The 23,259-nt window shown below is 56.1% G+C and overlaps 1 protein-coding gene across 5 annotated transcripts; it reads right to left on the bottom strand.

The window, feature by feature from the left end:
* Window positions 1-2,038: 2,038 nt before the first annotated feature.
* Window positions 2,039-22,311, bottom strand: ZBTB7A (zinc finger and BTB domain containing 7A). Of its 5 annotated transcripts, none has more exons than XM_087768991.1 (3): window positions 22,178-22,311; window positions 6,082-7,286; window positions 2,039-2,505 (listed from the first exon to the last, which is right to left on the bottom strand). In XM_087768991.1, exons 2-3 carry the CDS (start codon window positions 7,269-7,271, stop codon window positions 2,052-2,054), a joined length of 1,644 nt encoding a protein of 547 aa, XP_087625117.1. In that variant the 5' UTR covers window positions 7,272-7,286; window positions 22,178-22,311; the 3' UTR covers window positions 2,039-2,051. The 5 variants fall into 5 exon arrangements, with proteins under 5 accessions (XP_087625117.1, XP_087625114.1, XP_087625116.1 ...); XM_087768988.1 differs by lacking the exon at window positions 22,178-22,311 and adding an exon at window positions 21,160-21,696; XM_087768990.1 differs by lacking the exon at window positions 22,178-22,311 and adding an exon at window positions 20,290-21,134.
* Between the last annotated feature and the right edge of the window lie 948 nt (window positions 22,312-23,259).

Below are 23,259 nucleotides of genomic sequence, written 5' to 3'. Positions count from 1 at the left end.
ACCCAGAACAAACCCCCAGGATTCCTGCCTAAAATTCAAGCTTCCATGGGTCGGGTTTTTTTTGTTTTTTTTTTTTTTTTTTTCTTTTTATCACTCGGGAAGTGCAAGGCCTTCGGAGGGCCTGGTGTCGGGGCATGTCACAGAACCTAATTAGCATCGTTCCTCCCAGCGGACACCTTCCGGCTTTTATTACTCCATCAAATATAACTTGGATTCTGCCTATGGTTTGTTTTTTGTTTTTGTTTTTTTTTTAAATATATATATATATATACACATTTTTCTTACAAAAATAAATTTAGGCTTTTTTTTTTTTTAATAATATTTTTTTTTTCCGTAGAAGTTGGTTTTGACTTGTAAACATGTTTCGCTTTTGCTTTTTAAATTAAGATAAAGTGATCTCAAAGTACCCGTTCCATCGCAAAGTGCTAAGACTTCTTTGTTTGTTTTTTTTTTTATTTTTTATCATGTGGTTTTTTTTTTATTTTTTATTGCTTTTTCTGCATTAAATAAACATCCATCTCTCCCCCACCCCCACCACTCAGCCCTCCCCCCCAGCACACACTCCCCTGTCACTCCCTCTCCAAAATACATTCGGCCAAACCTGCTCTTGCTTTGAGAGTAAAAACAAAACACCAAAAAGGAAAAAACAAAAAAAAAAACCCAAAAAAGCCCAACAAAAAAAAAAAAAAGGAAGAGAATCTAAAAAGTGCTTTCAAAATAAAAGGGCTTAAAATCTCTTTGTCATTTAAAAATGTGCATTTAGAAAACAGGTGACCAGCTGAAAGGTGCCTTTTCTTATCATCCTCTGCTAACCCCGAGGGTTATATACCCGCCTTTAGAGCCATATAGCATCTATATATATATATATATATATTTTGGGAACGGGGCTGGGGGAGCTGGGGCCGCTGCAGCTCGCCTCCCCCCCTCGCCCAAAGGCCTCCTGCCCCTTTAAGGGAGACCTCAAATAACCTTTTTAAAAAGGAATTTGCCATTTTTAGGCGCTTTCGGGGCGTGTGGGAGCACCGCTGCGCCAACCCAGTGCCGAAAACGTACTGGGGGGAGGGTTTGACCCCCCCAGCCCCAAATTCTGCCGGGGCAGCGGGTGCCGGGAAGGGGCCGGTGGGATCCGTGCTGTGTCGGATCTGGCTCAGACCCTTCCCGGGACTAGCTGGGCACCCCGGGACGGGGACGGACATGGGGACGGACGCTGGGACGGACGCACCCTCACCCAGCGTTATCCGCTGGCGGCCGGTGGCCCCAGCCCTGGGCGTCCCCAAGCAGGGGTGTCTCCAGCCCCAGGGTGTCCGACACCCGCTGCCGACCGCAACCCTGCAAAATCCTGGTTGTCGACTCACGTGATTAGGCAATTTTCGGCAATTTTAGGCAATTTTCGGCAATTTTCTACAACCAGCCACTGCCGTCGGCTCCCCTCTCTGGCAAATTCGGCTTCGCAGCGGGGCTGGGGGGAAGGACCCGCACCCCTTACCCCAAAAACCCGACCCCGATCTCCCTGGAGGGAGCCGTCTCTGCCCCGAGACGCAGCAACGACCGAGCATCTCGCGCCGCTGGAGCTTCGCCTTCCCCGAAAGCGGAGGGGGGAAGGCTGGCCCCGCTCCCCCGGCCCTCCGAGGCACCGTGTACCGCCCGCCCTGAAAGAGCCCTTCCACTCCTATCACATTTTTTTTCCTATTTTTGCTTTTTTTTTTTTTATTTCCTTAAATAGATCTCTCTCTGAAATAGGTTTGTTTTTTTTTTTAACGTGTGTTTGGACACAAAATAAAGCTTTGGATTTACATGGAAGCTCTTTTCCATGTGACAGAGCCACTTTCCATCTCCACCCCGTGCTTCCTAGCATCTGCCTTTCCAAGAAAAGGTCCTTGGCTACTGAGGGATCCTCAGGGGAGCCCTGCTTACGATGGGAAGATTGGAAACATAATATATATATATATTTTTTTCTGTTTTTTTTTTTAAAAAAAGGGAGAGAAACATCTTTAAAGAGAAAAATCGGAGGAAAAGTACTAACTAGATTTTGTGACACTTTGTTTTTTGGTTTAGGAGAGTCCTTGCGTGTTACCCTCAGACGACCCTCCTGCTACATTCAATCCTGATGCTTCATTATTTGAATTATCCTCAAAGTGCTGCTGCTCCTGGCCGTTCCTCTGCAGGGTGTCCTCTGATTCTTGACTCTCCCCACCGGCTTGAAAACTTCCATCTTCGGGGTTCCCCGTAGGGGTGGTAGGCAGACCCCCGGCATCTCTCACCCGGGGTTTACGGCCCCTCCTGGATCGAATACCGTTGCATCCATCTTTTTTAAGGTGCCTGTGCAAGTGGTCGGAGCGGACGAAAGTCTTGAAGCAGCTGTCGCACTGGTAGGGCCGCAGGCCGGTGTGGACGCGCATGTGGTTCTTCAAGTCGTAGTTGTGAGCGAAAGCGGCGCCGCATTGCTGGCACAAGTACGGCTTCTCCCCCGTGTGTTTCCTCATGTGAACCTTCAGCTTGTCCTGCCTGCGCGGGAGAGAAAGGACAGGAGGGGGGGCAGGTCAGCCTGGGGGTCTGCCTTTGTCCCTCGCACCCGGTACCGGGCTGAGCATCACCCGGTACGGGGCCAAGCATCGGTACGGGACCGAGCATCGCCCGGTACGGGGCCAAGCATTGGTACAGGACCGAGCATCGCCCGGTACAGGACTCTGCGTTGGTATGGGACCGAGCATTCCCCAGTATGGGGCTGAGCATCGGTACGGGACTGAGCATCACCCGGTATGGGGCTGAGCATCGGTATGGGACCGAGCATCACCCGGTATGGGGCTGAGCATCAGTACGGGACCGAGCATCGCCCGGTACAGGGCTCAGCATCGCCTGGTACGGTGCTCAGAATTGGTATGGGGTCAAGCATCGCCCAGTACAGGGCTCAGCATCAGTACACAGTCAAGCATCAGCACAGGCTCAAGCATCACGCAGTACAGGGCTGAGCATCACTACGGGGCTGAGCATCTCCTGGTATGGGGCTCAGCATCGGTACAGGGTCAAGCATTGCCCAGTACGGGGCCGAGCATTGCTACAGGGCCGAGCATTGCACAGCATGGAGCCGAGCGTCGGTACGGGGCCGAGCATCGCCCAGTATGGGGCTGGCTGGCTCCTGGCAGGGCCCGTGCTGCCGCAGCTTGCCAGAGCCAGGGGAGGGCAGTTGCAGCAGCCGGGCCGGGGGCCAAGAAGGCCACGTGAGCCGCTGCGTCTTGTTTCTTCCTGGAGGAAAAAAAAAAAAAAAAATCAGGCACGAAGCGCATGGCAGGGCAGCGCAGGCAGCGAGGAGCACCGTCCCTGCCCGGGCGGGGGGCAAGGGAACCGCTCGCCTCTTGCCAAGTGGATCCGGCCCCATCCCGCCCTGCTCTCCGGCAGGGAAAAGGCAGGCCCCAGCCCTGCACACCCTGCTGCAGCACAGCCACCGCTGCCTTCACCAGTGGGGGGAAATTCTGGCAGCACGAGGCCCCAAGAAGTCCTAAACCTTAAGGGAAGGATCAAAACACCAAGGACGTGTCCACCTCGGGTTTTAACGCAGCTCCCAAAGGGGGTGGGAAGGTGGGCCTTGCTTAAAACAACGTGGTACACAGCACCACATCAAAACAGCTTTTTAAAAAATTTTTTGTAATTTATAAAATTTTATAAATATTTATAATTTTTATAAATCCATTCTGCCTTTCTTTCAGAAGATTACGAGGGGGCCGTCGCCACTCCTGCCCCTGCGAACGCAGAGGAACCAGGAAGCACAAGCGAGCAAAAATCAGCGTAAACCGACGGGCTCTGGTCCCCACCCAGCAAGGGGGTGGCAGGGAAACACCCCGTGCAAAACAGTCCCGGCTCGTCCTCCTGCCTTCAGCCCAAAAGCTCCTTCCAGAGCAGGGACTGCTGCTCTCTGAGCAAGCTCCCCGCGCCCAGGCTTCCCCAGCCCACTGCGATACGTGGCATTTTTAATGGCACAGGGAAGAGATTTGTTTTTGAGCAACAGCACCGTCACCTGATGGGATGAGGATGGGGAAGGAATGCAAAAGAATAATAAAATCAGGGAGAAAATAAGGATGATGGAGGGCTTGGTCAGGTTTGCACCCATTTTTACACTGGGAGCCTCCGGGATAAGGCTTCCAGCACAGCCCAGGTGCTAGGGGAGAAGCAGCAAAAAGCAACTCACTGACACCGCTGCTGAAAACAACCCAGAGCAGACGAGAGCTGGGCTGGCAGCATGAGTTTTTATCACGCTCTGCGGTACCCCGTGGCAGGCCATGCTGGGGGGACGAGGCTGGTGCACCCTGGGGAGCCAGCCACGGGCCGAGGGAGCTGGAACCAGCTGCGATTTTGGGCAGCAGCCTCAAGGGAGATTTTCCATGACGGGTGTGAACGCCGTGGGTCGGAGCAGGAGCAGGAACTGGATGCCGTGGGGCAAGACACAAGATGGGGCACAGCGCTGGTGGGAAGCGAGGCCGATGGCAGCTCCCTGTCCCTGTCTGGGCTTCTCTGGGATGTATTTTGGCTGGAAAATAGCACGGCCTTGGCATATTCTGAAATGGCCTTGTTTAGAGGGGCTAGGATAAGGATGGAGTTTCTACCCTGTTCTCTGCAGTGCCAGGCGCTCCCGGGAGCCCGCAGGGAGCAGGTCCCCATTCGAAATCCACAGGAGAAGGGCGAGATCGAGAAGCGATGAGATGGCACTGCCCCACCGACCTCCCCCTCCTCGCCCAAAAAATGCCATGCCTCCCCTCACTTCTACCCCCAGTGTCGATGGCTGCCAGGGACCCCACGGCGTTGCCGCATCCGCTGGCTCCCAGCCACCAGAGGACCTTGGACCGCTCAGGTGCGGCGGCCGGATTCTGCACAGGGGTGTGTGCGCAGCACCCAGGGGCCCCCTGGCACACGCGGGGCAGATCTGGCACGGGGCAGGGAGGCGCGGTGTCGCAGGGCCCAGCCGCGCAGGGCCGGGTGCTGGGGGAGCGGCAGAGGGCTGGCATCCTGCCCCCACCATTATCTGCATTCCTCAGCTATCCAACATGGGGCTGGGTGGGGCGCCGGCCACGGGACAGGCAGCGCTGTGGGGCAGGACACGGCCTCCTGCCCACGTCCCAGCCCCATCGGCTCCACGCCAGAGCCACCTGCCACGTCCACGGGCTGCCCACGGCGGGGAGCAGCCCCACGGACCACCCCCCCCCAAGGAAGAGGCTCCTGGGAAGCAAAGCAGTTGGCACTTGTGAAGCCAGGAATATTTCAGCAGGCAGAGAGCAGGCAGGGCAGGCAGCCTGGGTCCTCTGCCAGACAGCCCACACAGTCCCTCGGCAGGGCCGGGGGGACCGGGGTGGGACCCCCGCTCCGGCTCGGCCATCACAGCCGCAGAGACCAGAGAGAGGAGGCGGCGCTGCAACGCGTGGACTCGAGTGAACCGGAGGAATCCAAACAATATCCCCTTTCTTCAGCGTTCCCGTGGCGGAGGGAAGGAGCAGAGGAACCCTGATTAGAAACAGCGCCGAGGCAAACGCCCCCAGGGAGCCGAACCAAGGCACTGGGGTTTGCGTGTTGTTCAGGGCAGCCATCGCTCAGCCCATCATGGTTCACCGAGAGAGGACGCGAGAGATGCGGGGTTCAGTCTCTTCCCAACCCAACTACCAGCCACTGGCGCTTCAGTCACCCCATGGAGCCATTTCTAAATGACTCTCCAACTCCTGCCTCAACCCCGGGCTCCTCGGCCACAATGGAAATACCAAGGGCTGCAGCTCTGTTTCATCAACCACATTATTTGGCCTCTGCAGAAGCCTGGGTCTGGCCAGGTTTCCAGCAGAGCTCAGCAATTCAGGACACCAGGATGGCGTGACACTGGCTATCAAGACAGGCCCCTTGAGATACCTCAAGAGTCAGGCACCCAAATTGCTCGTCTCTCTGGAAAACTCTAGCCTTCATATCCAACTCGCCTGTTGAGATGGAAATTAGTTGAGCAGGCAAGATAAAACTGCATGAGACGAGCCCTGCGATGGCTCCCGGGGAAAGGCAAGAGCCTGTTTTGTGCGACAGTCCCCTCTCCTCCAGCGTCCGCCCGCTCCTTACCTGGTGAATCGGACGTTGCAGATGTTGCACTCGTAGGGCTTCTCCCCGGTGTGGGTGCGGATGTGGCGCGGCAGCTTGCCAGCCCCCTGGATCACCTTCTCACAGATGGGGCACTTTTGGAATGCTTTTGCCCTGATCTTCTTCTCCACCTTCTGGGACCAGGATGGGTAGACGTCACCCTCACTCGAACTGCCGAAATATTTCAAGTAATAATCCATGACCCCATCGTCATCCTTTCGGTCATCCTCCCCGAGCTGCTGTCTCCCCACGGTATTCATCATTTGCTGCAGCAGGGCGCTAGCAGCCAAGTCATCCACCTCCCTCGCATCATCCTCCGTCTCCGCTCCAGGAGGAACGAAGCTGGGGGAGTCGCCGGCTTCCTGCTGGTCCAGAGGCCCCCCTGGGGTCCCCTCCTCTTCTCCCGGTGTGGCCAGGCCACGGCCGCTGTAATGTCCGTTCTGAGAAGGTGAAAACAAGGAGCCAGGAGCTGTGGCCTCCTCCTCTCTGTCCAGCCACATGGCTGGGTTGCTGTCAGGATCACAGTCATTCGCCTTTGGTCTTTCGTTTAGGGGGGCTTGCGAGTAGAAGTCTATGCCATTGCAGTCCGGCTCTTCCTCCTCCTCTTGGCCTCGGAAGTTCAGTCTCTGAAGGTCTCTCAACTCTGGGTTGGTCCACGGAAAGCTGCCTTGGTGGCCATTGACGGGGTTGCTCTGGAAGAACTCCAGGTACTCTTTTGCTCTGAGATGGTTCCTTTGATCAATTTGATCTACTGTATCCATCTGGTCATTTTTGGCCAGAATCTTCCTGTCCAGGAGATCCGTGCAAACATCCCTTACCGCCGGGATCTCCAGCAGTGTGGCGGCATTGAGGATGTCATTGACATTTGAAGTGCTGACAGTAAGGGTCGCGGTGTAAGCGAACTCCAGCAGAGCCGACAAGGCGTCCGCACTCACAAAGTCTATCTCATACACGTTTTGCTGGTCCACCACTAACCCTGAGGTGAAGAGCTTCTTGAAGTACTGGCTGCATGCCGCCAGGACGGAGCGGTGGGTGGGGAACTCCTGGCCTTCCACCAAGATGACCACATCGCACAACAGCCCATTGTTTCTCTGCTCATTCAGACTGCTGAGGATGTCGCTGCTGTGATCGGGGAACGGGATTCCTATGGGGCCGTCCACGCCACCCGCCATCTTCGATGCAAAAGGCTACGAGAGAAGGAAAGCGCAGTGAGTCACAGGGGCCTTGGCTGCTCGGAGGCATTGGCATCGCACGGGCAAACTCCCAGCGCCGAGCTGCCCGTTGGCAGGTACCTGGCCGCCGATGCCAGCGTGCTCTGCAGCGAGCACTAGCTATCGGCTTGCGTGCCCTCCGCACCGCTCCGCATCACCGTCGAGTCCATCGCCCTGCCCGGCATTTAAGACATGCCTCCATCAGCAGGTGAGGATGGACCCGCGCTTACCTTCGCTCTGGGAAGGAGGAGGAGAAACATAGCCCAGGTGCTCTCAAAGTCTGGAAGAACAGCTGAATTAGCACGGATCTGGGCCAGGGCTAGCAAGCCTTGGCAAGGACCAGGGTTAATACAGCCAGACAGCATCTGGACCAAGCTGGCAGGCATGCCTGGCGATGCGCTGGAGTGGCTTGAGCCTCACCAGTGGACCCCAGTCCATCTCTGGGAGTATTTCCCAATCCCAGCACTTCTACTGGAAAGGTCCCCTGCTCATTCAGCCTCGCTCTGCCCAGCCGAACTCCTGATACAATCACGTAATCACTGGGAAAACAGCTCCCATCGCTCGTCCCTGGGCTCCCAGGTCCGCACGCATGCTCAGAGAGACGCAGGCAAGGTGCTGGCACCGAGCATCCTTTGCAAAGGGCACAGCAGCAAGCTCAGTGCTCGAGGGGACTGGTGTGCAGGAACAGGGGAGCTCCAACCACCCCAGCCTGCTGCTAAGGGCGTTTTACAAAGAGCCGAGCTTAAACACTTAAACCCAAGGCACCCACTGCACCTTCCCCAGGAACAGGAGCCTCAGCGGTGGCCGGAGAGGAAAGGAGACTGGTCTCATGGAGCGCCAGCAGCAGACCTGGCACCAGCCCCCGGCACCTCAGACAGGCTTCAGCAGAAGCAGCAGTTCTTTCCAGTGCCAAGGGTTTGTTTGGAAAAAGATAAATAAATCAGTCACTCCTGATGCGCTAGCATGGCAGAAACGGATCCACTTGACTTTAAATACATCCTCTCTCCAAAGGCTGAAAAAGCCCGAGTGAACCGAGCAGCCCGGAACTCGTTTGCCTCCGTTCGGAAGGGATCCCCCTTCGCCGGGAGAGGTGCACCAAGGCCAAACACAGTCTAGAGCAAAACCCCTTATCTTCTCCCAGGCCCAGCCTTCTGACACCTAAACTGGAAATAACGTTTCCCTCCCCTCTGTCTTAAGCAGTAAACCCCTCTATTCCTTGCAGCAGAGACGCTGTCTGCCTATAAATCAATATATTTGCCCCCCTCACCCCAAGCACCGGACCATTAGGAGCTAACACAACCAGCAGTATATCCACCCACAAAGAAAGTGGTTCATAGAATACCGTGGCACAAGCCTAAGTACCAAAGTCCCCAGTTTACAGATGGGGAAACTGAGGCACGGTGGGAAGTGGCCTGCCCCACGTGACGGTGGGGATGGATGAGTCAGGAGCACATCCAGAACAGAAGTAATTATACAGGAAGGAACTCCCAGCGCCGCGTTATAGCACGGGGATCTAGCAACCAGGTTGCAAAACAACGCTCACTTCCCGACACACACACCCCACACCCCCATTCTGGGCTGGCTAGCACATTTCTCAGTAGTTCTTCATCGTTTCTTCTTTTTAAAAAACATCATTGATTCAAGGAAAAATAAAAAAAAAAGGAATTTCTGCACCTTCTTGTTTTCTACAAAGAAAACACAGAAGGCAGTTCTGAGTCCGTGAAACACCAATCTGAAGCAAACCCCTCAATATTAAACAACAGTAATCCATAAACCAGCCATAAACTCATAAACTGTGTAAACTCATCACGCAAATGCGATGGGGGGGTCAGGGTGGGAGGGGAGAACCAGAGGAGCCAGGCTGGATGCACAGGGCAGCCGGTGCAAGTCCTGCCACAAAGACCGAGCACTGAAGCAAGGCGGCTTCCCGAGACACTGCGAGCAAGGGCACCGACTCCAGAGCCGCCTCCTCGGCTTCTGCAGCGGCAGGATTTGAACTTGAAGCCGTATTTCACAGGTTTTTTTTAAAATAAGAGGTCCTCGCTAGGGAGGAAAAGGCTGTTTGATGGCTGAGCGCAGCCTGGGGACCAGGAAAGCCAGCACCGCTCCGAATCCGGGCACTGGTTTCAGATGTGACCTTGGGCAAGGTCACTGCATCTCTGCATCCGCAGGGGGTCCAAGGGACGCCCCCGGCCTCCCGAGCCATTGGGCTACAGCCAGGGAGGCCTCCGCTGCCTCAGCATCGCTTGCCCCATTCCCACCGGGGCAGCCCCAGAGCTCCCAAACCCCCCCAGTCTGAGCCACCGCCACAGCACACCGCTTCCCAGAAAAGGGGGTCCAACACCTTTGCCCACCCCCCCACCTCCCAGCCCTGAAAATGACATTAGAGCCTTCCCCCCGCCTTTCCCCTCTAGATTAGATGCTTTACAAAGCTTTTCCCCCTGCCCTAACGAGAATTTGAGCTGCGTGAAGCATTTTGAAGCTTCAAGCAAGTCTTCTGGGCAGCCAAGCTTCGTCACCCACACAACCGGGCTTTGTCGGCTGCGGTGTCCCGCTCCCGGGACCAAGGGGACCTGGGGGAGCGAGTCAGGCTGTGCAGGCAAGGTCACCCCCCAGGCAGGGGGGCCGGGACAATCAGCCGGACAGTGTGGGAACGGCTGCAGGGTCATGAGACTGCCGAGGGCTGGCATGGAAAGTTGTACAACTTTGCAACTCATTCTCCTCGCACAACACGCCCTTTGTGTCCCTCATCTGCGGTGGCCGAGAACATCGAGGGGCAAACGGGCTGCCCCGAGCCCCCCAGGAACGGCCACGGCCAGAGACCACCGGGCTCCTTCCCCGAGCGCTGCCGCCCAGCCCTTAAAGAAATCACACCCTGTTCCCTCTTCAGGGGCCTGAACAGCCGGAGTACTACAGCCTGCGCAGAGCTGGGTGGCTCACGGGATTAGTAACAAGAGATGGAGCCTTCCACCTTTACAGGTTCAGAAAAAAAAAAACAACACCAGGAGCAGGCACAGGGCACAACGCCGTGCCGGTGGGTTGGGCGAAATCCACTTGGAAAGCAGCTCCTGACAGCCAGGTGACAAGTGACAAAAGCCGCTGGCATGACCGCCAGCTAGTCCCCTCCTTGGCAAGAATAAGGTCTGAATGGGCCACCAAGGGGGAGATTCAACTACTGACCTAAATTTCCCAGGCAGCTCTTTTCTCTCTCTACACCCCCTGACCGCCGAAAAGGCATTAGACACTTGTTGTCCCAGACTGCGCGTCTCTGCAGGGTTGCAAAGATGCCACATTTCATCCCAAAGTGGCTGCGTTTGAGAAGTTAGGAAATCGCCCTCGCATGTAACTCGCAGCAGCTGAGGGGGCACCGTCAACTTAAAATACGGTCCATTTGAAAGAGAGAGTTTACAACAATACCAGAGCTCTCCAATTTATTTACAAACCTTCTTTACAAACCTGGCGTAACACGACGCACATCCCTAACTACTCAGCTAACTGCTCTCATCAGTGCTGAGCCCGCTCTGCATTTCCAAAATACCAACACAGCTGAGCGTCGGCTATCCCTGGCTCCCCAGGTCAGCCCGACACAAACACAGCCCAACTCCAGGCAGGAAAAAATGTCATTTTTTTTTGTGCAAGGAGTGCTGCTGAACACGGTGCGAGCGAGGGAAGCCCCCTGCCTCCCCGAGACGCTGCTCACGGCAGCCTCCGCTGTTCCACGTCCAATTGGTTTCACACCGACGTCAACTGCTGTTTGATGCTGCTCCTCAGCACTAAAAGGTTATTTTCTTAAGCTCAAGTTATCAACTCGTCCCTTTCAGCCGTACCAGACGAACTGCCAAAGAGCAGAACAGAGCGTTAACCGAAACCCCTGAGCTTGCACTTTACTCACCTCGAGTCCAGCGGGATGTCACCCTATCGCTTTCCTACAGGAGGTCTGGAATTTGACATTTACATTCAAATGAGACGACCACATTAAGATGGGATCACAACCAAAAGTGCTGACAAAACACTGCTTAATTACTAGTTTTCCACATAACCTCAGTGGTTTTTGCTTTTGCTTCTTCGCATTGCTTTAAAATTTAGCTGGGCGAACTGAGGAACCAGAGCAGCTTGGAAGGGCTCTGAAATACGCAGGTATCGGGTGGGAGAGCTAAGTTACCTCTGGTTAGGCGGTAACAGCAAATGTTTTCAACGTGCTCTTCATCCGGAAAAGATCCTAAATCGCTTTACAAAGGCAGGGCTCGCCTCTCCCGCAGAGGTGCCACCCACTCCAGCAGCACAGATGAGAAACTTGAGCAACGCTACGTGCCCGCTCCGGGCAGAAAGGGAAAATTATCATTGCCTTTTCCACCAAGCACGAGGCGGAATGGCTTTAGGGCACTGCTACAATCCACGATGCAAGGTTTCCTGGGAATAGCTGTGTTTTGGGCTATGGCACGTGGTTATCTGGCCTCTTGCCGCTCAAGGTACCCAAGGAACGGAGATCACAAGTTGCTGTGCCCCATTTCTTAGAGAAAATGCACATACGACAGCGTCAGGGCAGACCTTGCAGCAGCACTGCTGCGCGCTAGAAAAGAATTATTAAAATAATGTTGCTATATAAAAAAAAACAACAAGTCAGTGGTTTGCTGCCCAAGGACCAAACATTATCCTAGCCCTCACTCACCACCGACTGGAGAAATGGGCATTTTTTCCCTATGAATAGCTCACCCCAATTACAGGTCACACAATGCAAGTCCTTGTCTCTTCACTTTATATTTTGGGAGCGATCATCCCAGTTCCCCCCTTCCTTCTTCCAGCTGCATGGACACATCTGCAAGTCCGGATCCCTTGAAATAAAAGGCAGCTCTCCGGCCATGCGGAGCATGAGCCATCATCTCTGCTGACACCACGCTCTGCAACATCCCAAGGACAAGCCCAAGCAGGTCTCCCTCTGCCCAGGATCCACCCTAAACTATGCAGAGGCCTCAGGAAACACACCTAGCACGCAGCAGCATACAGCCAAAAAGGTGGGAAGATGGTAGGCAGACGGAAATGAAGGAGGGTGTTTTGCCTGCTCGGGAGAAGTCACTATTTCAACCGCTCTACGGTGCCATTAAAATTCAACTGCTCTCTAAAAGGAACGCGCTGTTGGCAGTTTAGTGCCAAACTATCCAAATTATGTGGACTTGCAAAACAGATGCATGTTCTTGAGAGGAAGACCCCGCACATCAACAGAAACAAACTGCAGTGTTTGAAAAAATAAGATAAAAGCATGCTGACTTTTTTTTTTTTTTTTAAAATCTAAATCTGCACCATTTCAATAACGCAACGGGAAGAAATCTTTTGGGTTTAGCAGGTAATCGAGTCATCAACAGCGAAAAGAGTGAATTCAAGCTTTCTTGTATCTTGACTGGACGTTGCATCTGGGGTAAAACACCAGAGGACACGAGTGGCATGACCAAGATCACGCAGCTATTGAAGCAAAGAGATCAGAGCAGAACGAGCACCCTGCACATATCTGTGGCCTCTTTGAGGACAATATGGCTCTGTTTTCTGCAAACGGGCAGCCCCTCCAGCCCCCTACAAATGCCCGTCTGAAGGCACCGGCTCTGGGAAGCATCTTATTCCCCAGCGTCTCTGCCACAGCTCTCAATGCAGGGTCTCTGTTACCGCAGCTCTTATTGCTGGATTCACGACATGAAGACTCATCTAAGGAACGAGACTGACCACATCATGAGGATTCAGTCGGCTCCCAAACAGGCACTGGGCTGTTCACACAACCAGACCAAACTACCGCTCTACTGTTTCCTCAAAGCGGGGTGGTTGTTTTGTTCTGATCCTTCCAAAGATCAGAGCTTTCCGAGCATCCCACTTCAATGTCTCAAATTTAATGTGAAATGGAAAAACAACCGAGATGCTATGACAATGTCCGACAAGGTAGCCCAAGCTTCTCTGCTGCAGCAACAACCCTTCGTTTCAGTCCAACTCGATGAACTCGCACCACTATCAGGTACGCAAAACAGCTGGGGCTTTCCTTGCCGCTGCCAGGTCTGACCTGCCAGGGAGGTTTGCCTCTCCCAACTGTCTAGAAATATATGCCTGGGCAGCATAGGAAGCTCCAGCACAGAGTCAACCCTCGTTCTAGGACTGTTTCATACCAAGCAGCTGCCCAAGGTAAAAGGAAATCCACCCAAAAACCAGCAGATACATCAAGCTCCGATCCTCCAGCACAGATCAACACCACATCCTTCATCTTAGAAGAGCCAAAGCACTCTACGAGCCATGTATCGACAGGGAAGAAACACCTAATACAGCACAGAAACAACAGTCTCTGGGGCAGGACGCACAACGATTTAGCAGCAGAGAAGTTCAGGCAGGAAAGGAGAATCCCACATCCTGCTACCGCTGCCAAGGGAACTCTGGTAGGAAGAATATCTGGTAATTGCTCCCATTGAAGTTTGGACGGAGTGCTGGAATTGAACGCTCCTCGGACCCTCAATGAGCATCATGGGAACTTTAATGACCACAAGTAATAAAGAACCTTGATTTTCCTTCGCATTAAAAAAATAATAATAATAATCCCCTCCCACAGCAGAACACCTCAGAGGTAGGAGCGGTGCCAAGCGCTGGCTTTGCCGTGGTGCTCTCCTCTCCTCGGGCTGGCCAAAAGGGGCAGATCTGCAGAGCTGGTGGAGCAAGGACAACCCTCCCCCAGACGCCAGCCAGCCATTTCCTCGCTCAGGAACGGCTGCATCCTGTGCTCATTCAGAGGAGCCTGCGTAGGTCTGATATATTTGGCAGAGCATCTAAATCGGGCTGGAAGAGCTGCATTGAAGAATTCGGATGAAGAAGTCCCAAGCCCATGTTACACCAATGCTTCATCTTGGATATCGAAGCGGGCTATGAAGGGACGACCACCAAGCCTCTCATCAAGGTGACACATCACCGAGCAGCTCCTGGACAGACAGGTTTTGGGGGTAATTCAGCCATCTCCCTGCTACCTCAGGCAAACCGTGGCAGCTGATTGAAGGCATCCCCAAGAGACCAATTTAGATTTTACACCTCAACCCATTTATAAGCTTTTCAGTGTTCAGAACTGCCCCCCTCCCAGCCTTTCCCACTGCTGACACAGTGGGAAGAAGCGAAGGAAACTTCACCAAGACACTTCGGTGGTGTAACAGCGAGCACTCGTGCCAAGCCAGAACCAGAGCAAGAGCAACTGGAAACAGGCTCCCGAACGCTGCCAGCAGCGGCAGGTTGCAAAGCAAGCAGCAGAAGAGATGGTGCGGCCATGACAGAGCAGGGAGATAATGAGGACGCAGGTGGAGCTGGTCTCTGTGGTGCTGTTAATGAGATGGTAGAGGTCTGGGATTCCTCATCACACTAGAGGAAATCATTAGGGACACTGCTACGGAGCGCACCAGGAAGAAAAGGGCTTGTTCCTCTTCGTTTTCCAAAACTGCTTGAATTTAAGTGCTTTTCACGTGTTGGTCTAGAAGAGAAAGGACATGCCAGATATGGCTTTTTTCTAGTTGCGTGGAGAGCGAAAGGACAAGGGCCGCTGAGGAAAAGAGCTCCCAATTACCAGCTTTAACACCAAATCCAGGGACTGACCAACCAACTGACCCTTCAGCAGCCCCATCCCTGTTCCCCTCCCTGCCGCCCCCATTCAGGCTCCATATTTCGATCCAAACTCTGACCTCTCAGCACAACCGCAACACAGACAGTGTTACTGCTGCTGACCAGGAGAATTAAACAAAAACCAGCAAACCAAAAGTCACCTGCAGCAGTGCACAGGGCCCGCTCCCGATGTGTCCCGAGTGCTTGGGCACGGAGGAAAGCACTCTGCTTCTCCCAGGACAAGGTCTACGGCTTTCACATAAACCTAACGGCATTCACCGCACACAGAAGACACACAGTGCAGCTCTATTTCTAAAGATGCTGGCAGCTCACTTCCACAATCAAGAAAACAGATGACGGATGACCAAACGTCACACTCTGCGACACTGCAGATCCCTACCGATGTCTGTAACTGGGAAGGGATTTCCTTCCAGGGCACAGCACAGCCTCGCACGGCGCACAGGGAAGTTTGGTTTCCGCTGCAGCATCCACTACTGGCAAAAACCAGAAGTCAGCTTAGACCCCGACAGACAGCAGTGGTCTGCTCCTGCCTGCCACGTCACGTGGCGAAGCACCGCGGCCCAGCCTCCGCCAGACCTGTTATGGCACATCCAAAAGAGGCGGCCGCGGCGCGGCACAGAGCCTCCCCAACCTGCCACCCCTCCAAAACCATCCCGTGCCGGATCAACACGCGGCCCTTTTCACCGCTGACAGCACCAACCAGGACGTACTAAAACTTCTCTTATGTTGCAAGGTTAGCTTGAACTGGTTACTCCGCCCAGACCTCCTTGCCAATTTTCTCCTTTGTCATCAGAGACCGTATTTAATCCAGCAGGAATGTGCCTTGCTTCAAGCCCATGTAGTCACAGACCCAAGGCCCACACGTGTCCCCCGAACTTCGGTGCGTGCAAGGGTTTACTTTTGTGCCAGAAGCCCCCCATCACCGGCACCACTGTTCTGGCTCGGGTTTTCTCAACATGATGGTCCCGAGTCCATCACATGAGGTCTTTGTGCTGGGGCTGTCTCTGAGCAGCACAAATATCTCCACACTGAGAAGAAATGAGCCACCATCCACCAAGGAGGCTGAGAGCTGCCCAGCAACCCTCAGATCCTGCTGCAAAGCCCACCTTCACTCCAGCAAGGCTGCATACGAATTGCTCCCAGGCCTCCCACCTCTCCTCAGCCGAGCCGCTCCAGCCTACACACGCAGCCCTCAGCCTGCTGAAAACGTCCAAGCATGGTTTACGGGGCCGGGAAGGCCGGCCACCCTTGCATTAATGGAAGCTGCTTGTTTTCCTCCTGAAACAAACTCTTCAAAAGCCAAGCCCAAGTGTGCCCACACGCCTGTTGCTGCAGCCCTCCGATGGGTTTTCTCCCACATAGCGCTGCTGCCGTACAGCAACAGAGCAGCTCCCTGCAAAACCACGGCGGGGTTTTCAGGAGATCCTGCAGAATACCAAGCCCTTGCTATTCAGTCCCTAGTTCTCCTAAATACTTTAGAAAGCCTCAAAAGTTACACGCAAAGGGGAAAAAACCCCAAGAAAACACAAAACACGAAACTCTGTGTTTCTATCCTGGCTAAAGGACCAGCCCTTGCCTAGGAGCACAGCGTGCATGGAAGGGGAAGGTTTCTTTTTCAACTCGAAAGCCCCATAAGCCTGGAGGCACAGAGATCCACGCAGAAATAAACTGCCAATATTTCAAAAAGGCAACATTTGGCCCCTTCACCAAAGGGAGCAACTGAAGACTCATCACGAAGAAACGAAGCCGCCGTCAGCATTAACCCACTGCTTGGCAAAGCACGAGGGCTGAGCGGGGGCTGCCGGGCCACCGGCACGTCCAGCCGCTCAAGGCTGGATGAAAACGAGAGCTTCTGCGGGTCATATTTTTACACCCTCCTCCCCTTCAGAGACGAGGCACGATCACAGATCAGCAAGAGGCCAAATTCTGCGCTCCCCACTCCGGCCAAAATCCCACCAAGGCACCACCACCACCCTCTCGGCATTTTCCCCAAGAAAGGCCGACAGCACCTGTCCCTTTCGCACCCTGATCCCCCTCCCCTGCCGCAGCTTCTCTCCATCTCCTAAACCAAAAGGACCATAGGAACTGCTCAAATCCCAAATCCCCCCATTCCCGCAGCTCCCCCAGCACCCGTCCATTTCCCGACCTGCTCCCTGCGTGCCCGGCTCTCGAGCCCAGCTCCCCTGAGCCCCAAAATCAACCCGTCCCTCTCCCATCCCGCAGCCATGTCACAGGTTCCCCTTCGCAGCCTCCGCGTCCTCCCCCTCCGACAAGCCTGACCTTTCCTGCCCCACTCCCCCTGCCTTCAGCATTCGGTGCCAGAGGTCTAGCATTAATCTCATTGCTTCAAATGGCACCTCGAAGACTGGTCGTCCTTTCCACACCAAGGGGGGGGGGGGGGGGGGATAAAAAGGAAAAAAAAATAAAGAATAAGATTGGAGTTTACTGACAAAGCAGAGCGTACCGGGCAGGGCAGTCCCTTATGTAATTCCTAGTTTGTGGATAAACAGACAGCTCGTCTCGCCGTTCTCGACTCCACGCGACGTGCAAAAGCGAATCCCGAGAGCAAGCATGCCACACGCTTCATCCCCGGCAATGCTGTCCTGCCATGAAGCTCTTTTCCTTCCCTCCTCGGCGCACGACCGGGCAGCACGGGGACGAAGGGAGGGAACGCTGAACCAGTACCGCATGTACTCTGCCTGTTGGGGCAAGAGGCTCCAAGTAACTAGAGAGCAGCAACCTGTAGCTACAAGCCTACCTTCGATGCTTGCCCAGCTCCGTGTTGGGTAGGCACTCAAGCAAACAAAAAAAAAAAAAAAACCAAAACAAAAAAGAAGAAATCTACTTACTGGTTTCCAGTTTGCCAGTGGGAAATAAGTAGGTGCACGAACCAGGAAGGAAAAGGCATGCACAACTGCAGTTTAACAGCAGGCAAGAGAGAGTTAAAACACAGCGCTGGGATGCTTGGGAGCATCCTCTGCTGTGAAAAAAAAGCAGGGCAGCAGTCCTCCCCGCATCAGGGAGAGGATCTCACGCAGTTTCAGATGGGTATTACAGAACTGCAGGGGTGGAAAGCAGGAGGAAAATGGTCCCGAAGGTGCTAACCCTTCACAGGCAAAGAAACCACCCAGCAAGCGCCAGTGCCGTGTTTCTGCCCGGGCCACTGCACCCCGGGAGGGCGCACGGATCTGCGTGCGGCTTTGAAGAGATCGGTGAAAAGTATTTGAGACGGCAAGGCTGTCGTCAGGGAGATCACGCTCCTGACAGTCCGGCTGTACGCATTTTTTAAGGGGTCAGCGAAGCAACGGCGTCGGAAAGCTGCTGATTGCCAGGGGATCTGCGGCTCATCTCACCGACGTGGCCTTGGCTCCCACCTGCAGCCACGGGGCAGCTCGCACCCGTTTCCAGTTTCTCGCACCTTGTCACATTAAGAGAGGACGCTGATCCCCATAGTCTCCTTCCCCCTGCAGCCCGGGGCTGCTGCCCGAGATCTCGCAGGAAGATTTACAAGTCCCTCAGACGGCCGGGTCTCCGGCGGGGAAGGAGCCCCACCGCGATTCGAGGCACAGAGCGACTTTTGCTCCATGGAAGTCACGTCCGGACTCTGCTACAGGAGCCAGCAATGACACCGGGGAGGCACGGAAGCTGAAACTATGCACGGAGGGAAGACGATACGGGCAGGGAGCTGGGCAAGAAACAATTGTCCCTGGATACTCGCACAGGATCCCGATGCTTGTCTGACCTCGTTTATTCCTGCTCTGATGTCCTACCGGAGCTGCTCTGGGACTGGCGGGATGCTCCAGGCACAGGTACTGGGACGGACACACAGCTAACCGGCTCACGTCGATCGGGAGGCAGCACCGAACACAAACATGCGCCAGTTTGGATCAAAGGGTCATGGGATTGGGTACAAACGCTTCTCTTCATCCTAGAGACTGACTGTCTTTCTCCCTTTCTCTGAGTTTTGCTTGTCAAAAGGCTTTTAATTACAGATTGAAACCAGTCTCTTCAAATTTGAGGTTAAGGCTGGTTGAGAGCATAGTTAAGAGCAACTCTTTATTGCTTTGACTATGCAAGATAACGAGTAGGATTCTAATTGTTTGCCACAGAAGTCTTCTTCAATAAACGCAGCATCCTGAGACTGGGAAAAAACCCTCAAGTGTCAGTTTTAATCAAGATAAAACCACAGTTCTCAAGCATTTAGGCTCCATCTCAAATGCAGATCAGGAATTTCACAGCCCCCCCCCCAATTTTTAGGTTGGACACCTGCAGGGGACTCGATTCTGCAGAGTTAAACCCCGGTGCTCAGGCAGCACTTTATCCGCCAAACGAGCTCTCTGTAGGACAGGCAGCGCAACCAAACCATCGCAGCGCCTTGATATAAGCATAAATTTCTTCCCTGATTTGCGTCCCATGCCGACATCCAGATTCTCACGCCGGGAAAACAACCGTAATTTTCAATTCTGCTTTAAAAGTCACAAAACACAAAGCAAACCCACTGCATTCACCGTGCCAAATTAATTCCACCCAGCCGCGGCTGGCCCGGCACCTCCACAAAGCAGAGCTCCTTATTAAGCCCACGGCAGGGCTAAAGATCATCATTGGACCCACTACCACAATGCAACAAGATGCATATATGAGCAAAAAATAAATTAAAAAAAAAAAAAAAAGGCATAAGAAGAGTTGCAGATCAGCAGAAAATGAACAACTGCTTTTATTCACCACCAAATTTATTAAGAGCTCATGCCTTGCAAAACTCTCCCCTGAGTTACTAACGCAATTAAGGCTTGGTGGAAAAATCCCACCATCTCACCCATGTTTGGGTTGCGCCTCTTCACTCCCTCTTTCACCAGAACAAGCCTAAACAGGGGCCAGAATGAATATTAAACAAGAACGGCTCCTCTCTAATAAACTGCTCAGTTTCTCTCCGTCTTTTTTTTTTTTTTTTTTTAAAAAAAGTTGTTTAAATACAACCTCTCCAGCAAACCATCAGAATTAAGCCAGCCCGTCTCTTCCTGATCAGCCTCCAGAAGTGCCCACATACTGCAATTTCCAACCAGGACCAGCAGAAACATTCAGAAATAAAACATTTCCTTAAAAGAAAAAAAAAAACAAAAAACAAAACACCAACAAAACCCAACGCTTTTTAAAATGACGAGATGACCTTTTAGCTCCGCTGCTACGCCACGCACAACTTCAACCCTCATTAGGTTGTAAATTCTTCCAGGCAGAGACCTTCTCTACCTATGTCTATAAAGTACTTATTATATAAGTTATGGTTTCGATAGCCAGGACAATTAACAGCACGGGGAACGTGGCTAATCTTAAACTCAGACCAGCAGCAAACTCTTACCAAGAGTCCTTGAGCCGAGAGAAACTTTTGCTGCCCAGCCTCCTGCTGCCCTGCAAGCAAGAGGGTCTCCGGGAGGCTGGCTGAGCACACGGGAGAGCCACATGAGGTACAGCAGTCACGTCGCTTGCCGGTGCACGACAGGAACTGTTGTTTTCAACACACGAACACTGGGATTTAAAAGTTCTGGGAAGAGGAAGGCCCAGGTGCCGGGAGTCCCGCTCCGCACGCGGGTCCGAGGGCTTTTCCCGCACTGCTGAAATAACGCAAGCGACAAAGCCCTTTCCCTGGGTAGCGACCAGCTCCCCTCCAGTTTCAGACGATGGTCACCGCAGCAATCTGTCCCTGACTTTGTCGCCTGCCATCAGCCTCACAACCACAGCGCTCCTGGGGAAGCCGGCGTTAACCTTCAGCTCTATCTCAGGAGCTCAGCACCGGAGCTTTGGGTACCCAAAGGCTCAATTCCTGACCCACCGCCTCAAACTCAAGAGCCTTGAGACGGGGGACGGTGAAGACAAGGAAGCCTCACAACCTTGGCCAAGCAGAGAGGCCTCCCCTTTGCTGCGAGCAAGGCATGCTGCCCCTCATGTCAACCTCCGCAGCAGCTCGCCGGCCTTCGCCGCTGCGCAGCTCCAGCGGTGGGGAGAGAGGCTTATCCCGCACGGCTCTTCCAGGGCAGCCCTCGGCAGGGCCCAGCCGCCGGGTTTCAGGGCCCCAGCCACCGAGGAAGGGGGGATTATCACCGCGAACCGCTGCCGGCTGCCCGACCTCCCTCTCCCCCCCTCCGCGCACGGGGCTGGGTGCGGAGCCGGCCGGGGGGAGATAAGGAAGGGGTGGGGGGAAAAAAAAAAAACAACACAAAAAACAACAAACCCCAGAGAACGAAGGCAGGGCCAGCCGGCAGGCCGGGCCGGCCTCCCCCCGGCCGGCTCCCCGCGGTGACGACCTTGGGGTGCTGAGGGACGGGAGGGAGGGAGCGGCCCGGCCCGGCGCCCCCGCACGGGTCGGCCCAGTCGCGGCCGGGCTGGCAGGACGCACGCCCCGGGGGACCCCACCCAGCAGCAGGCCCCCCCCCTCCTCTCTCTCTCCCCTGGCCGGGTCGGGCCGGGCCGAGCCGCCCCCCCGCGGCCCGCTGGCGGCGGGGCCCACAGGGAGCCTTGGCCGGGCGCCACGACCCCACCCCTTCCCCCGGGCGGGCCGCCGCCAATGGAGGCCGGGCGGGGGAGGGGGGCGCCGAGGCGAGGTCCCGGCCCCGCGGCCGCCGCCCGGGCTCCCCCGGGCCGGGCAGGGGAGGGCAGGGCGGGCCGGGCCGCGGCGGGGGCCCGGGGCCGGGGCGGGGGGCGCGGGCCCGCCCGGGGAGGCAGCGCAGGCCCCGCCGCGCCTGTCCTCGGCCACCCCGCACCCCGCGCGCCGCCCGCCATTGGACCGGGCGGCGGCGGGCGGGCGCGCAGGGCGGAGGGCGCGCCCCGATTGGCCCCGCCCGCTGCCCATCAACACGCCTCCCACTCGCCGCGCGCGCGGGGCAAGCCGGGAAACGCAGTCCGCGCTCTCCCTCGCACCTGCGGGGCGGCGCCGATGCCGGACTACAACTCCCAGGAGCCCCCGCGCCGCGCCCCCCCACCCCCCCGGGCCCTTCCCCCCCTCCGCGACCCCCCCAGCACGGCCCGGCCAAGTACAACGTATGCAGGCGGGGGGGGGGGGGGGCGCCGCTGCCCCGGCCCGCCCCGGCCCCCCCGGCCCGCAGCCCCCCCCCGACCCCCGTCTCCCCCCCCAACCCCTGTGCTGCCCCCGGGGGCGGGGGGGGTCGGGCCTCCATTCCCCCCCCCCCCTCCCCCCAGGCCCGACCGCCGCCCGCCGCCCCCCCTCCCGGTGCTCCCCCCCCTCCCCGTACCGGGCGGGGGCCGAGCGGTCCGAGCGAGCGGAGCGGGCCGCGCCGTGCCGAGCCGGGCCGGGCCGAGCCGTGCGGGCGGGCGGAGCAGGCTCTGGCCGCCCCGCGGGAGCTGCTCGCCGAGGCCCGTATGCGGCTCCTTCCTGCTCCGGCCGGGGCCGCCCCGCTCTTAAAGGGGCCGCGCACCGCCCCCCCCCCCCCCGCCCGCCGCCCCCCCCGCCTCGGGGCGCAGCCTCCCCGCCGGGGAGGGGGGGGGCCACGCAGGGCGCGGCTCCACGCAGGGGGAGGGCGGGGGAGCCGGGGTCCTTTAAGAGCCCCCACGGCCCCCTCGCCCCCCGATGCGTGGGCTGCTCTCGGCGCCCCCGGTACCCGTGTCACCGCCCCGGCCCCCCGCGGGCCACCCCACGGGGCACCTCCGTGCCACCCCCCGCGGGGCACCTCCCCGCGCCCCCAGACCCACCCGTGTCACCCTATAGGGCCCCTCCCCGCGCCCCCAGACCCACCCGTGTCACCCTATAGGGCCCCTCCCCGTGCCCCCAGACCCACCCGTGTCACCCCTCCTCCTGCCCCCCCCGTCCCCGTGTCCCTCAGGATCCTCCCACTGTCCCCTGACCCCCCCACCCACGCTGGGAAGGGGACACGGAGTGAAGCTCTGCCCAAGGTCAGCTGTGGGCCGGGAACCAGCCCGGCGGGGACAGGACAAACCCACCGGAGCCACCACCTCCAGGCCTGCCCCGGGGGGGGGGACGACACGAATAACAAGGGTGGCCCCCACCCACGACCAGAGGGCCAGGGCTCTTCCAGATACCCACCATTCCGCTCCAGAGTGAACAGCTCCTTAAGGCCGGTTTCCTGCAGGTTGCTGGGCTCGTCCGCATGGCACAGCAGCTGCTGTGGGGCACCCAGCCCCGGCAATGTTTTAAGGAAGATTTTGAATTAATAATAATTTTTTAAAAAATTAATTAAAGGAAGAGAAAGAAAGAAAAGAGAAGGCTTTGATCAAGAGACCCCTCCCAGGGTTCCCGGGGCCTCTGCTCCCACCCCGCAGGCCAGCACCCCTGGAATTTCCCCATTTCTCCCCTTTT

Source organism: Nipponia nippon, unplaced genomic scaffold, assembly GCF_047370975.1.
Source record: "Nipponia nippon isolate SJK-2023a ecotype South Korea unplaced genomic scaffold, ASM4737097v1 scaffold_31, whole genome shotgun sequence".
NCBI lineage: Eukaryota > Metazoa > Chordata > Aves > Pelecaniformes > Threskiornithidae > Nipponia > Nipponia nippon.
Note: the sequence above shows the minus strand (reverse complement) of the source record. Positions and strands in the feature narration are given on the sequence as shown.

Excerpts from the sequence above, each read along its gene's own strand:
- ZBTB7A (XM_087768991.1), bottom strand. The coding sequence starts at position 7,271 with ATGGCGGGTGGCGTGGACGGCCCCATAGGAATCCCGTTCCCCGATCAC. Across the intron at positions 2,506-6,081 it reads TGCAACGTCCGATTCACCAG|GCAGGACAAGCTGAAGGTTC; the intron begins GTAAGGAGCGGG and ends TCTCCCGCGCAG.